Source organism: Gymnogyps californianus, chromosome 1, assembly GCF_018139145.2.
Source record: "Gymnogyps californianus isolate 813 chromosome 1, ASM1813914v2, whole genome shotgun sequence".
NCBI lineage: Eukaryota > Metazoa > Chordata > Aves > Accipitriformes > Cathartidae > Gymnogyps > Gymnogyps californianus.
In genome coordinates, this window is record NC_059471.1 from 179,412,647 (window position 1) to 179,428,313 (window position 15,667).

Genomic DNA, 15,667 nt, shown 5'->3' on the forward strand with positions numbered 1-15,667 from the left:
GTGAAACCCCAGTGCCAAAAGGATATTGTCACTGGTACCAGACCAACTGTCTGCATGAGAGGAGCTGACAACAGTTCAACCTGCCATACAGCTGTTTTACCACTGCTGTGTTTAACACACACATGCTTTGTCATGATTAACATTGGCAAGATTTAGTCAACTCAAGAAGCCAGATTAAAAAGTTTTATCATCACTGGTTTAATGCCTCCTATATAGCAAGCCCACAGCTCCAAACATTGGTACACTAATGTTTGATTCTGAAAATGTAATTTTAAGAGACTGAAATTGCTTTACACAGCACGCTTTTGTTTTATTCCTTCAGTTGACATATTACACGTGGGTCGCTACATTTTACAGAAAACTGACAAAAAGGTTGGCTTAAAAAAAAAAAGTCTGCACTTTTCACTAATTTTAAACTCTGCAAAAAGTCTTTAAAGACCAAATGAGGACAAGAGCTAGTATGAACAAAACTATTTCTAGATTCAGAAATACTTACAGCACAGAATCTAGCTATAATAACATTAGAATGACCACACTATGTTTTAATGTCTGAAAATTTGAAAACTCTGACAATATGGGCACTGCAAAGATATTAGACAAGCTGAAATGAAGACAGACAAAAAGTATTTTTTAATATAAAAATGGCCTTTATTTCTTCAATACAAGGTAAACTACTATTGCAGTTTAAGACCAACACAAAAGTTGGACAGCAAATTGCTTAACAGTCTCCTAAAGGCTGAAAAAAAAGAAACCCATGAAAGCTAAAAGTTATGCAATATTTCAAGTATAACATCTAAAAAAGATGAAATGATCCCTAAACTTACAGATTAACTAAGTACCTCTGCTGAAAATGTATTAAAATCCACATTTGCTAGGATACCATCTTACCTTGTTGAGAAATATAGGTCTCCAGAAACTCAAGTATTCAACAGACTCTTTGGCCTGCCGGTATCAGGAAACTGTTTACTATATATATAAAATCCTTTGGAGTCAGGCATTCTGACAGGCATCCATTTCCCTACATTTTGCATTGCAATTCCGCATTGCAACTTCGACAAGCCCCCCTCCTGCATTTCAAAACCATTTCTTGAATAGTTTACTCATACATCCTTGTGCAAAATGGGAATCAGGAAATGGAATGGTACAGGAAGACAATACAGCCTTTTCTTTAGAAAGTCAGCAGTGCTGGTAATTGTCATAAAAATGTTAAGGTTTACCAAACAGGAATGTATTTCACTTTTAAAACACCTGGCTTTTTTTTTTTCCCCCCCTTTTTTTTTTTTATTTTAAAAAAGGACGCCTGCAGTAGTAAGGAAACTGAATTTGCAATCACTTGTATTTATAAAAGCACACACATTCCTCATTTTCTTACATTTGAAGATCCAGGGAATGTCTCTTTTGTAATGTAATAATAATATGCACAGTTTAAAATATTTTCTATTACAAAATACAGTATACAAGAGAGTGAGGCCAAAGTCTATTACTTGAATATACTCCAAAGTGTTAGCACTGAATCATGTAAAAATCACATTACATGGTATGAATAGGTGGGAATTTTTACAACTTAAATGCTCTGTTTCATTGGGATCAAAGGTATACTCTTTAGTATTTTCAAGAGACTTCAGTAAAACTAGTATATTTGCAAGGAAGCTTTAAAAGATTTAAGCACAGGCATAGGTCATACCAGAACCTAGAACCCACTGCAATAACTGGGGCTACAGAAAGGATTCAAGAACTAACAAGCGCAAAATACACAAATAGAATGAGATGCTTTATCATATTTTGTCCAACATGGGGGGCGGGGAATCCCATGAGAACATCAAATTGAGGAAATTCTATGCTCCAAACTGCTCGTTAGTAATTCATCCTCTAAAGCAAAAATGAAACTAGAAGTACATAGCATGTCAGATCTTAAATTGGGGGGGAGAGGGGGCCACAACAAAAAACAAAAACCACCTCAACACCTCCACCCACCCCAAGCCTGTCTGCAATATTAATTGCACGGCATCATAGTAAACAGTTGCAAGAGACAGTATTTCTGCATAAACATCATGACTAATTAGCATGCTGCAACCATTATGTTTAAGACCTGTGCAGTCAATTACAAAATAATTTAAATCCTAAACAAATCCACGTTGCTTCTTTCCTACATCAAAATACTTATTTTGGAAAGAATTCCATTTTCTTTAAGTATATGCACACTGACCTGCATTTTCCTTCTCCAAGATCTTGAGGAGTTTGTATTTCAAGGCAGAAACAATTTACTGTCTTGGATCTCTGAAGAGTACCAGTCTTAAACATGCATGTTTTATATTTGAATCTACATGACTAACAGTATCTTAATGTGCATTATGTTAGGAAATTTAAGGCTGTATCTCAGTTTACACCAGAACCAATGATAACTTTAAGAGGCTATGTATAAAATTCTATAAATAAAAATAGAAGCAAAGTCTGTTTAACCTGTACACAGAGAGCAAGTGGATAAGAAAAGGAAATCAGGAATTAAGTATTTCTATAAAGAATACCATGTATTTTTACTAGAAACACAGATGACAAGTATATACAACATTTAAATCTCCAATTTTCCACATACAACTAGGAAAAAATTTACAAGGGTTTGGGTATGCAACTAAACAACCATGTAAAAAAATACAGTTAGAAAAACTAAGCCTCACCAATTTCAAAGGAACAAAACCAGAAAGCACTCACTCCTTAAAAAAAAGAAAAAAATCACGCTAATGCCTAAATTTAATAAGATATCTTGTTCAACACAAAAACAACAGCTATCCAAGCTTATAAACCACACTGTAAATAAAAAATTGAAGAAGTTCTGACAAACGTTTTTCAAAATGCAATCAGAACTAAAATTATTGGCACAGAAAGCAAAAAGGGAATGAGGAAAAAAAAAAAGACTCTACAGTTTCCAAAATACTATGTTCTTCTTCTGAAGAAGTATTTTTGACCTGTCAAAACATACAGTCCAGTAGAAATTTTACTTTAAAAAAACCCCTCTACTTCTAAAAAACAAACCTCCAGTAAAACAACTTCTGTTGCTAAAGCACTGCCACTCCTAAGTCACTACTTGTTGGTTTTGTCTTTCAAGATAAAGGACACAGCCTTAAGATATTATTTTCAACGTTACTTATAAAATCAGTATTTGAAAGAAATAAAGTATCTCCTCACAGACTATTTTGTCCTTTCATCAGCAAAAGGAGATGAAATACAACTGGATGAATATCAAAGAGCACAGCAGTGGCCATCATGGCATCATCACCAGTCAGTAAGTTACCAAACTGCTATTTCCTGAGCGTGCACAGGAAATTGCCAGTAACGTTTAATAAACCAAAATCTGGTAAAAATTCTACTGCAGATCCAGTTATACATGATGTGCATTAGGCATATTCCTTTTTGGTGTCTATCAGGGTCTTTGGATTTTTTCTGTACATTTTTTTGTTTCATTAAAAAAACATCTAACAAATGAAACTCACAATAACAAGAGAGTATTATCTAAATTGCAACACAGTACATTTATCAGTTAAAACTACGTATTCGGAGAACAGGTAGAAATAAGGGGCTTCATACGGGGACCTCATCTCTCAAGTCACAATGATCGCTCGGTTTAACTTACATTATTTTCCCCCTGCTATTCCCTCCCTGCTATTTCCATTGCCAGCAATGGAAATCTACATGCGAGTGAGAAATTACACTCTGTGTAAAAAGAGCAACAGTCTCCTTAAATCTATTTCACTGTGGAGTAAAATATCAGTTCCTGCATAAAATGCTTGTAAAATTACTTTTTTTATTTTCAGATTTAATATATCTATGCAATGGAACATTACTTACCTGCTGCCTCTCCAGTATTAGCTATTCCCCATGTAACAGCTACAGGCAGGTTATTTCTTCCTTAAACTTATTACACACAGCAGTAAACAATGTTTTTAAGTAAAGAAAGAAAAAAAATTACAACAGTACTGTTTGTAACCAACACCTATTCACAAAAAGCAGGAAATGAGTCATGACTTGTTTGACACAACTTTCAGTTTTACAAAATTTTAAAAGGCAGCTTTCATTTTCAAACAGGATTAAACAAACATGTCAAATATCTTCTCAGTAGCAAATAGTTCAATAAACACCAGTGATCCCATGCATGAGGAACTGAGGTACACAATTTAAGGAAAAAAAAGGGGAGAGTCTGAAGCTGTAGCCAAGTCCAAAAGCATCAACCTGGCTGCAGGAAACCTGGCTGAATGGTAGGTGACAAAAATATTAGAGCATTTCAGACTTATGCAAAACTTCGCAGTTGCACAGGCTACTGGTCCCAACTCAGTAAAGCATAAAAGATCAGTCACGTATGCAAATAAGGTACTTAAAGCGTACGTTTACATTCCTTGAAATCTATGGAACGTAAGCACATGCTTTAGATGTTCTGGAAAACCAAATGGATTTAAGTGCTTTCCTGAACAGGGCAACATTTTAGGTCAGCTGTAAAATCTTCAAAATCGGTAAAAAAAGAAATCACGAGTTGTCTAAGAGTTGCCTCTTAAAGCCATCTGAGGTCTTGAAACTTAACTTAAAACATTAAGTGCAGCTATTTGAATAAGTGAAAACTCCAAGAATAAATCCGTTACATAACAATTTACAACAGACTACAAGTGAGCCTTTGTGCAAGGCTGCCAGAAACTAAGTTTTTGCAACTTATATGAACCTTCTATTCACTTGCATTTGACACAACGAAATTTAAAACAAATTCTTGAATTTGAAGTCAACTTTCACTGTGAGCTCCAATAATTTGTTTTTAGGTAAATTTACAAAACCTCATCTGACAGATTTAATTAGCGCCACTTTTTGCTAAGACATTTAAATAATGCCCATCACTGAACAAGGACATACAAGTGTACCTTCTCTTTTATATGCATGTGTGAATAAACCCCAAAGTATTAAGAAAATACCAAACCCATAAAGTCTGAAAAATGGAAACATCTGGTTTCTTCTGGCACATTGCTAATACACAACTATGTACAGACTGCTATAGCCTTGGGGGTGGAGAGGGAACACACAACAAGCACTATTACTATAAAACTGTAAACAACTGCAGGGTTTTGTTTTGGTTTTTAAACCTAACCTTTCCACCCCTTATTATGGACAGTTTAAGTTCATATGAGCAGTTTAAGTTTATATTAACTGTAGTGTCAATCAGGATCAAGGCTGTATGAGAGAGAAAATTTTCAGAGTGCTAAAATCACAGGCCTGGGACCACCTCTCCTCAAAACAGACCACAAAGAGCTGCAGTTTTTACAGTTTTATATATATATGTCAATTAGCAAATTCACAAGCCACCTAGGTAAACACTGCTAGAAAGCAAAATAGCATTAAAGGTTTTATGTAACCACCTATTTTCATATCAAAATTGAATGTGTGAGAGCAACATTAGTATGTTTAACTCACTGAATGCAAGATTAGGTTGAGGCATATGCAAGAACTATTGCGATGTTTTTAAAAACAGCATCAATGTTTTCATTGTAACATTATCTTTAAATATTGCTGAACACAAGACTTTCCCTGAGGTGTAAACATCAAATAACTTGAACAGCTTTACACATCAGCCCCATTAAACAGTTTATTACAACACTACATCTACTGTAATCAGTGGTGCTGTGTACAGACATTATCATATGAACAGTTTAACATGAACAAACTACTATAAAAACAAGCATTTACTTGACTTTTTCCAATTGCTTGCACATTATAATTGCCAACTGTATATAACCAGTAATAAAGTTGCAAAAGCTATAAGGTTTAAATCACACAGGTTTCCCTCAAATAAAACAGTTAAGCAACATAAAAAAGTAAAAGAGCTACTGGTTACCATGTATGCAGATTTGCTTTATTCAGATCTATTCCTGTTCATTTTATCCATGAATCCTTACAGGCTCAGTTCAATCACATGAAGCAAACTGCTGGACAAGCATCTTTCCTTGAAGAATGTATCTTGTCTTGCAACGCTGTTCCTCTTCCTTCAGCTGTAATGTGTCAAAATTTGTGATGTAGATTTTGCTAGTCCCCATAATACACAGAAAATTGTTGGCTTATCTATACATACACGAGTCGTGCATCTACTTCACCATATGTAAACTAACACAAAATACCCAGAAGCAGTAGCTACTTGTTTGTGCACGAAATTGTTTTCTAATACAACAGTTAAAAACAAAATTAATGTTGTTGTACAACAAAGTTGAAAGAATATAAATTTCACACTTGAAGTATCAAATGATAAGGAAGAAATAGCTACTGTTCCTGTGACTGATGGAAACATTTATATAGAACATTTCCTAAAGTATGCATTCTGCAAGAGTAAACGAACAAGTACGTAAGGTAATTTTGCCACAACTAGATTTTTACATTTTTACCTGCCCACTTACAGAAGTTTTAAGCTGGTTTGACATTTAAGTAATGCACTGATTGTATAATGAAGGGATGGCTCACAGCTCAGTAACATTTAAAAGTGCACAGAATCTGATACCAGTACTTCAAAATTTTCAGACTAGTGGCAAGCAGGATGGGCTTCACATCTAAAAATACACGCTTGCAGTTTAATCACAAGAACCCGCTTTTCAAATAATACAGTATAGATTTGCAGGTTTCCTCACCTACTTGCCCTAGAAAAAACCCCAAGCTCTACGTCCTACTCTCATGTGTTTTGGCAAATTAAGGAACCACACCATTCAGAGTTAATTACTGTAAGAATTCACAAAATACTTGGGATGGTATAATTCCATACACTGGATTTCAGTTGAATTCCATTACAAAACAATTAGCTATCTTCATTTCATTAATAATTCACAATTTCAACATTCAGTAATTTCAAAATAGTTTAAATCAAATTGTTCAAAAAACCAACACATTAAATCGTTCATTTGAAAAACAAGACATTTAGAGGAGCAATTTCATGAACGTGCACCAGTACACAGCTGTCAAATATTCTTCTACTAGTATAGTAATTTCAAAGCAGTTGGGAAAACAAAGTACTCAATTTTTGCATGAACAATTGACACATTTCTTCTTCCTTTCCCCAAAGTGACTGTTAATAATAACTTTAAAAAAAATGTATAACCAAGTAGGCTCTATACACTACAGTATGCATGTAAACTAATCCAAATCCAAAGCAGTGACTGGAATTTCTTTTCTTATTCACAGACTTTGTTCCCAAGTCATGAATGTATCAACCAGTAACTACTTTTGGGGAAGTTCCTTCCCCAGAGACCAAAATTTCCATAGGTATTATGTACTTCTAAAATGAATTAGTAGCAAAGTGACAAAGTGCTGCCTCAAGAAGATGTGTTCAGAGTTGCGAGCTAAGTTAGCACAAACAGACAGGGGAGAATCTCAGTTTTTTAGTGGAGAAAGTAAGTATGACAGCTGTGAGACTGCGTGTCAGAATTTGCTGCTCTCATCATACAATTGCTGCGGCAAGAATTATGGATCTTTATCACTTCTATGGCGACAGTTAACAGATCCAAAGCACCATATATATGATTTATAATACTAGCATAAGAAAGCTTCAGTTCCTGGGAATAATTTGCTAGATTTGTAAGGGTACTTATGGAACTACAGGAACTTTAAAGAATGCATGATAAACTGGACTTGGGATTAATACTTTTCATTATAGGGCTCTTAAGATTGTCAGCACCACACTGAACCTTCATTTTAAAAAACATAAGTGGTGTACATTTTGGTTCCAAGTATTCTGCCGCTATATCTTGGCAAAACTGGAAACCTTTGTGGTTCCAAAAGGAAGAAATAAATCTGTATGGATTATACCTTCATACTCAGCCCTTTTCAGTATTCTACAAGCATGTAGAATATTGAAGTAAGAAACAACTTAAAAAAAAAAAAAAAGATTAAATCTCTAGTCAGTACTTCTTGGCAATGTTGTTTTCCATCTGCCTCAAGCTCATATAAGCTATCCGTCCCAAGCATGTGTTAGGTTTGTACAATTTAACACCATACAGCAACAGTTTCTCAGCATTTCTACTAATAAAACCCAAATTTCAGACTTATCTGTTAAATAGTCATTTTGTGGTTTAAAAGTTAGGGGTTTATGCCAGAACATTTCACAAATGAAATCCCAGAACTTAAGTGATCAAACATTTTTGTATTTATGCAAGATGCAACTTGAGCACTTTTTTTCCACAGACTCTTACAACAAAACCCAATAGATTTCTTATATATATAAAGCATCTTGCAGTAGCAGCTCTAATTTTTTCCCTTTAATTCCAATTATCCAAATAAGCATATAAAAGCTTTAAACAGCTTTTAGACGTGTGAAAATTCTACAGTAGTTTAAAGCTGTATGTGCACATACCCGTCATAGTTTTGTTATAGTAGTATAATTTCTGATATTTTCAGAGATTGAATTTCAATCTCCCAACATGTTCACATTTCAGTAAAATGCATGATACACATTTGTCATTATATCCTAATAGCTCCTAAGAATTACTTCATGTAATTCTCCTTTATTTTATTCTATACATAAAAAAATATACAAAGCAAAAATCCCACAGTAAGTATCAGCTTGAAAGCCAAAATTTGTTTTAACTTAACCTACATTCCAGAACATCACAAACCTCCAAATACTGTGATGCTTTAGCTGTAACACAGTGAGAAAGAAGGAATTTCAAGCTTGACTCTATATTTGTCTTTCTGCGTGTAAGCTGAGATACATATGTGATTCTGTTCATCATACACGTACAAACAGACTATTTTACCACCACTAGCACCTTCTTCCATTTGTTGCATATTTTTTTTCCCCCTATTACTAGTGTACTTACCTGGTATCTTTGTTCAATGTTAGTGTATAATTTAAGATCAACACCAAAACAATTTCCTGATTTTATAAATAATTTTACACGGGAAGAAAAAGAATGCTCCCAAACTAGTTTCAGTCATCATATGTCTTTCTCCTACTATCCCAGCCTGTCTATTCACCAAAAATAACTGATGAACAGAGAGGTGTGTTCAGAAAACTCAATCTTTAGTTTACAAATTAAAAAGATGTGAATTATTGGCAAGGATCTTTCACATTAATATATGAGGAAGACACAAAAAGGTAGATCAGGCTGCCACAGGAAAACATAAAAATGAAGATATCTCTCATCTCTCTTTTTTTTTTTTTTTTTGTAAAAAGAAATCTTAGTTCTCAAACCACAATGAGCAAAAGGAAAAAACTGAATTTGTTCATTCTTTGGAGAACACTGCATCAAACCAACATTTTCACTTGCAAGTAACTTCTTTATGTTTCAAATGCTATAAAGCCTTAAAGTTTCTTGGGGAACTTTCACACAGCTCAAATTTGTCAAAACTACTGATTTCACAAACAAAAGAAAAAAGCACAGGATGTGGGGAACACAAAAATATAAACATGTCTAAAGACACCTCAGAAGACAACAAAGTTACAGCAACATGTTCATGGAAAAAATTAATAAAAGTTATGCAGTCATGAATTTGAAAATAAACAATAGCATAAGATTTTCAGTTTGTTTTTCGAATCATCTTATCACCCTCAAGAAAATGAGAGAAATCACTGAACATTAAGAAACAAACTATATGTTTCTGTAAAGCACCAGAGTAGCCATAAAATAGACTTTAAGAAGCACATACAACAGTGGCACTGCTTGCCTCTTTCACTCTATGGTGGATTTCAAATACTGAATCAGATGCACAAAGCATTATTTCTCTGCTGAATGCTAGATGCAGTAGAATAGTGCCAGCCCCACATATGTGCTTCCTCAAAAATACACATTTTAAAAAAAGAAAGATTAGGTAAGTAACGTTCATAATAGCTTAATACTGAGAAGATCTGAAATAATCCTAGACAGGTACATATACCCAGGTCTTGAATAATGCTACCACGATTCACTTAAAATTCTGTTATTAACTAGAAGCTTATTATTAAAATAACTTTAAAAATAGGCATTTTCCTACTAATTTACAAGGTTTCTTAATAGGCTAATTTCATACTTCACTAGATATTTAAGTGGTTGCTAATACACTGTTACAGGACAGTTCCTACATATCTAAGCAAAAATATAATGAATGTTACTTAAACTATCAGTACCATTTCCCCTCCTACTGACACCAAAAAAATTCCAACCATGTTAGTTCTTGGATCACTCCAAAGCTGAAACTATTTCAGAGAGAGCTGAGAGCAGTTTTTGAAGAAGCATATGAGCCTCAGACTTTAAATTATTTTGCTTACAGTGGTTTGAGAGCAGAAAAATCAGAGAAAAAACATGAAATATGGAGTACAAAGTCTACATACATATCAACTGTTACAATGTTGTGGTTTTGTCTTTGCAATTCAGTCCAAATCCAGTTTAAATAGGAAATAATCAATCAACCCAATAACAAAAACATAAAATGAAAAATTTAACATTCAGCAGTTATAGGAATTCAGATAGATTAAGATTGGGACAATGTATCAGCTAGAAATACATCATTGAGTATCAGTTAAACTAAAAAAAAAAATTCTGTCAAAAGAGAGTCAGGACTCATGCTGATGATCTTACATTACTATTCTGTTTGTACACATTAATTTTGCTGTTAATCCTTATAAATACCATTCTATTGGATTCTTAGTTTTCTTGACTAATACAGGTTAGACATTTGTCTTAAATCCATTGTTCTCTTTTGTATTTATAGGCTTTCTACAAGCAAAGGCAAGATGTTTCAAGGAAACATTCAGTTTACAGTAATTCTGTAGAATGGATTATCAATGTACATGAAACCTTACTCAAGTGAAGGCACAAAAATCTTGCAAGAATTTAATTTTAAATCATGAAGTGTACAAACAGAAGTGTAAATACCTGCTATGGTACATCTAAACTTTTTAATAGAGTTTTATTATTATAAACACATTTAGTAAGTTATTCCAATTTAACCCATCTCTATAAATGTAACACAGTACAAACTGAATTTCACTGTATACAAAAATGTTCACAATGGACCTTTAAAATCCTTCTAAACTAGATGTGCAACACTTTAAAAAAAAAATGCCAGTACAGTATCACAGTTATGACTATAGGTACACAATAAGGAGAAGTATAGGTGCCATTCATAGGGTGCAGGCACAGAGGCAACTTCATGTTATCTGGCAAAACACAGTAATATGGGGAGTAACTCTTTTCAGCACTGCTGATATTTATTAAATGACTGAGACTGTTAAATCCGTTTATGAATATTAATCAATGTAAAGAATGAAACAAAAAAATGTATGGCAACATACATCTTAGTGAAAATGAAACATACAAACCAGGAGATAACTGTATTTCTTTTGGGGGGGGTGTATAAATATATAAAAACAAAACTACAATAAAGCCCTTCTTCATTAAGACAGCAACAAGACAAAATGTTTACAACTTAACTTTAAAAATACCAAATGCTTTCATTTACATGCAGAATACTAAATTTGCCCTTTAAATCAAGTCCTTAGGACCTATTTTCTTGTTTGCACACAGGAATCTTCCCTACACAACCCTTCTGAAAGAAAAGAGAAGTCCCAGCACACAACAAAGTTGAAGGATGTTGCATATATAAATCCCACCTGAACTGAGACTGAAACCACAGCCTCATTTTAAAATTGTGCTTTGGAAATTATAAAATGCAACCTAATGCTATTTGATATGTTTTCTTGGGGTGACAGGGTAGGGAATCTGTACTTGGCACAGAAACTCCACATCTACGTGCACAACACTAAATACACAAAAATTAAAGCTAGATTAATAAAGTATGCCAAGGGTAAAAAAAAATTATCTTAAATTCCAGGTTATTAACAATTTTTAGTATGGCTTGCAAGGAAAACACTCTGGAAATGCATCCACCACTCAGCTCAATGGTTACCTCCTATTAATAACAACTATTTGCAAATATCACAAATACTTATTTATCACAAAAGGTAAAAATCCAGTTCAACAAAAGAAACTACATTTACTTTTGTTAAATCTGTATTTTTGTGTTCTGATACTTTACAATTAAGAACCACAGTTGCTATTTTTATGCAATTCCAAAAATATTTCTACCAATCCGTTTTTTATGACAAAAAGTGGCATTAACAGATATATACTGCCAACTTTATTTCAGCTGCCACGTTTCACCTTGCTATTTAAGCGTTTGACTCCCCTTCTCTAGGTTGGTTACAGCTTTGTGTGTCCCCTGTTCGTATATGAATCCAAGACAACAACCCGCTTAATACTCAACAGACTAAAGCATTTAGTATCAGAATTTGTTCTCTCCCAAAGGAGTCAGTGACACAAAAGCCTGACTGAAAACCTGACATTTAACTAATACAAAATTATATTTTCACTTAGGAGTATACTACATTTTATATGATTTCTAAAAAGTTTTGCTCTATTTAACTTCTGTAAATGAACTTCCATGAATAAATACCACATGCAAATCTGGAAACTAAATCTGAGGGTAAATGTAAGAAATGGAAGCTGGGCAGGCAGGCAAGTCTGCAAGCTTCAATCTTAGTGTAGATGTAGTGGGAAGTTCTTCTAAAAAGGGAAAAGACCACTGCAGAAAAACTAATAGGTAGGGTTTTCTCCAATTGTCAAATATAAGGAATCATGGGTAGCTTGAATTCCCAGTCCTCAAAATGGTATATTATATAACGTGATGAACATTTCTATGTATTTTAAAGCTCTCAGCAGTACACTGAAAAAAACATTATTTAGCATGCTACTCTGTAGCTATCTAGACATTTGATACATGCAAGACTGCAGATATATGAAATAAAAGAACACGTTAGTTCATGAACAACCAGAAAAGAAACAGTCGTTGTGTCATACATTTGTTTACTAGTCTTTAGAAAATGACTTTACTCTTGGGGGAAGGGGTGTGGGGTGGAGAATGAAAAATCAGGATGGTGGGGAACAACTGATCATAAATCTTATTGAAGATAACACCTGAATTTAGCCAGAAGGCAGAAGATACTGACAGGTCACATTTCATAAAATAAAGAGCAAAGTCTGGCTATATTTCCTGAATTTGATTACAACTCACTGGGGAAAAACAAAAACAAAACCCCCAAAAACCCACCGCCATACTTGTGCGAGGACAGCAACTGTATGTACATGTGTTCCCTAAACTGAAATAATCCACATATGACACATGAAGAGCTAAATGCTGCAGTCCCTTCACAAGTAGATTTTAAAATACAAAATTAGTATTTTAAAATACAAGTAAGAAATACAACCATAAATTTCATATAATCTTCTAAGATTACAAAGAGAGCAGACTTATCAGTCTGGCTTACCGCTTTTTTACGAATTGGTTTAATCGCATTTCATAAAAACTGCAAACATTAATACCACCTAAAATTAAAAAGGCGGCATGCAAACTGCAGAAGATAATCACACAAATACTCCCTCCCTCCCAAGACCAGTTACCTGTCGTTACTTACCTATGTTCATGTCAGATGCTGCAAGAAGAAAGTGATTCAGTACATACTGCAGGACCATTTAAATGCAGACATTGATGGTGTAAATAATCCCAAACCTAGAGTAGTTACTTTTAGTAAGTCAGTAACAGTAAAGTTGAAGAACATGAAAAACAAATGCTCACCTTCTTTAACGATGACGATATTCTCTCTCTCTGTCTCGTTCTCTGTCGCGATCTCTGTCACGATCACGATGCCTCTCTCTTTCACGGCTTCTTTCCCGATAGTAGTCATCATGACGATCTCTACTACGTGATTTGTGGCGCCTACTTTTTTCTCGTGACCTACTGTGGTCCCTCTCTCTGGATCGCTCACGTCTTCTAAAAGAAATTACTTCATTACATTCTTCTTCAAAATACAAGCCATCCGCATGCCAATTTTGGTATGAATTTGATCAAAAAAGGATACGAGAGAAGTATCTGTTCACTGTGATGCAGGTACGTTTTTGTATATAACATGAAAGATAGCTGGTATAAAAGGTGGTGGCTAAGAATTCAGTTACAGATAGTAAGGTGCATCCACTTTCTAATCCACCAAGGAAAAGTCAGAAAGTCCATGCTCAGAATGGAGGATGAGAGGGCTGAAATCAGCTAGGGGAACACACCATACCTCAAATGATGACTACAACATGGCTGCTAATCTGCTTACTGAAAGTATGTGCCAAAACCAGCTGTCTTTGCATTTTTAATATTCAAGGCCAACTACACTACTGCTACAGTATCCAAATGAACTAGAGGCTCAGTGTTTGTCCTAACACTGAAAGGGGTGTTTAAGTTTTGAAAGAAATACCAATCTCTTATTTGTACTAGGTAGAAGAGTCCATGAATTTCAAATCTACCTACTCTTGATTTTTAGATTGTATGACAAAGGACAAAAGACAAAACCATGCTGCCCAACTTTTTTCCCCCAACTCAAGTGTATTTCTACTGTGACAAGTGTGGAGAAAATTACTTTTAAGCAAAATGAAAGCTGGCATCAAATATCCTCAATCTTAATTTCCAATAGCAAATTCTAATAAAAATTATGCACTGGACATCTTAATTGATAAAGAATAATTCTATTTTGAAGTTTACACATTGCAAGAGTACCATGTAGGAAAGGATACTAAACAAAATGAAGAGTTAAATTTAAGCTAGTCAGACCAATTTTGAAAAGAGGGTTAATTAAAAGGCAGCTAAGTTTGGGAAACCCCTATTTGGTTCTTTCACACATTTCTTGTGCAACTCAGCAAATCACTAAGCTTCTTACATGGCTTAGTTTTTTCTGTGAACTAGTCCGGTGCTACACCTTCCCTTCTGTAAGTAAGGGCAAATGGAAGAGGAAAGTTTTACCTGGATCCAGAACCATAAGACTTGGACTCAATTCCATGAAGGCAGTCCTGAAGAGAGCTAATAAGTACTTTACAGCGATCATCCGCAGATACTTTGGACTGTTTAATTAAGGAAATTGCAGTTACCAAGGTCTCTATAGCACTTCCATAGTCCCCTGAAAACGATATAAGATCATGATCAGAAAATTATGCAAATTAAAACAAAGATTTTTATCTGTAATAGTATTACCATTTCGAGTATCTTCAACAGCCATCCAGATCATTTACTGTAGAACCAAATATTAAAATACTGTCCAGATCAGTATTCAGAAGGCATTCTCAGAAACTAATTGGAGCACGGTACAAAATCAGTCATAGGTTGTACCTAAATTCAGCATCATATTAGGAAAATGTGGCTTCAGGGCTGCCAGTTTCCTAATAGAAAAACTATAAAGTCTTTTCAGTTGGGTAGAATAGCAAACACATTAATCGAGTTTTACTAACCAGCACTGGCATCTGATACAGCTCTCGAAATGGCACTGCTCGAGATCGCCCTATTTCTATTCATGATTTCTTCAAATTCTGCTTCACTTAGAGGTGTCCTTGCAGCATCCATTTCTCTGCAAGCAATAAAACTAGCATTTAAAAGGTTAAGAAAAACTTCAGCAGATATCATTGCAGTTTTAACAATCCAAGTTTGCAACTTTAAGCAAAGTGACAAACAGAAAAGAAAGCAGGATCTGGGTTTGGTTTTGGTTTTTGCTAAGGACCATGTTACAGTGTAAAATCCTGAAAGCTTAAAAAAAAAAAAGGTAAAAAACAATTAAGACATTGCTGTATAAATAAACTTATTCTTGTTCATC

At 34.4% G+C, this 15,667-nt stretch overlaps 1 protein-coding gene across 4 annotated transcripts in view; it reads right to left on the reverse strand.

The window, feature by feature from the left end:
* Positions 1–632: 632 nt before the first annotated feature.
* The window catches only part of CPSF6 (cleavage and polyadenylation specific factor 6), a 30,392-nt gene continuing 15,357 nt past the window's right edge, over positions 633–15,667 (reverse strand). For 2 of the 4 annotated variants that reach the window (XM_050914160.1, XM_050914018.1), the window contains 4 exons: positions 15,309–15,424; positions 14,827–14,980; positions 13,621–13,812; positions 633–6,020 (listed from right to left, as the gene is read on the reverse strand). In XM_050914160.1, the coding sequence (XP_050770117.1) occupies positions 13,626–13,812; positions 14,827–14,980; positions 15,309–15,424 (457 nt within the window). In that variant the 3' untranslated portion in view covers positions 633–6,020; positions 13,621–13,625. Of the gene's footprint in view, positions 6,021–13,620; positions 13,816–14,826; positions 14,981–15,308; positions 15,425–15,667 lie in introns of all 4 variants that reach the window. The other 2 variants (XM_050914076.1, XM_050913970.1) reach the window with 1 other exon arrangement.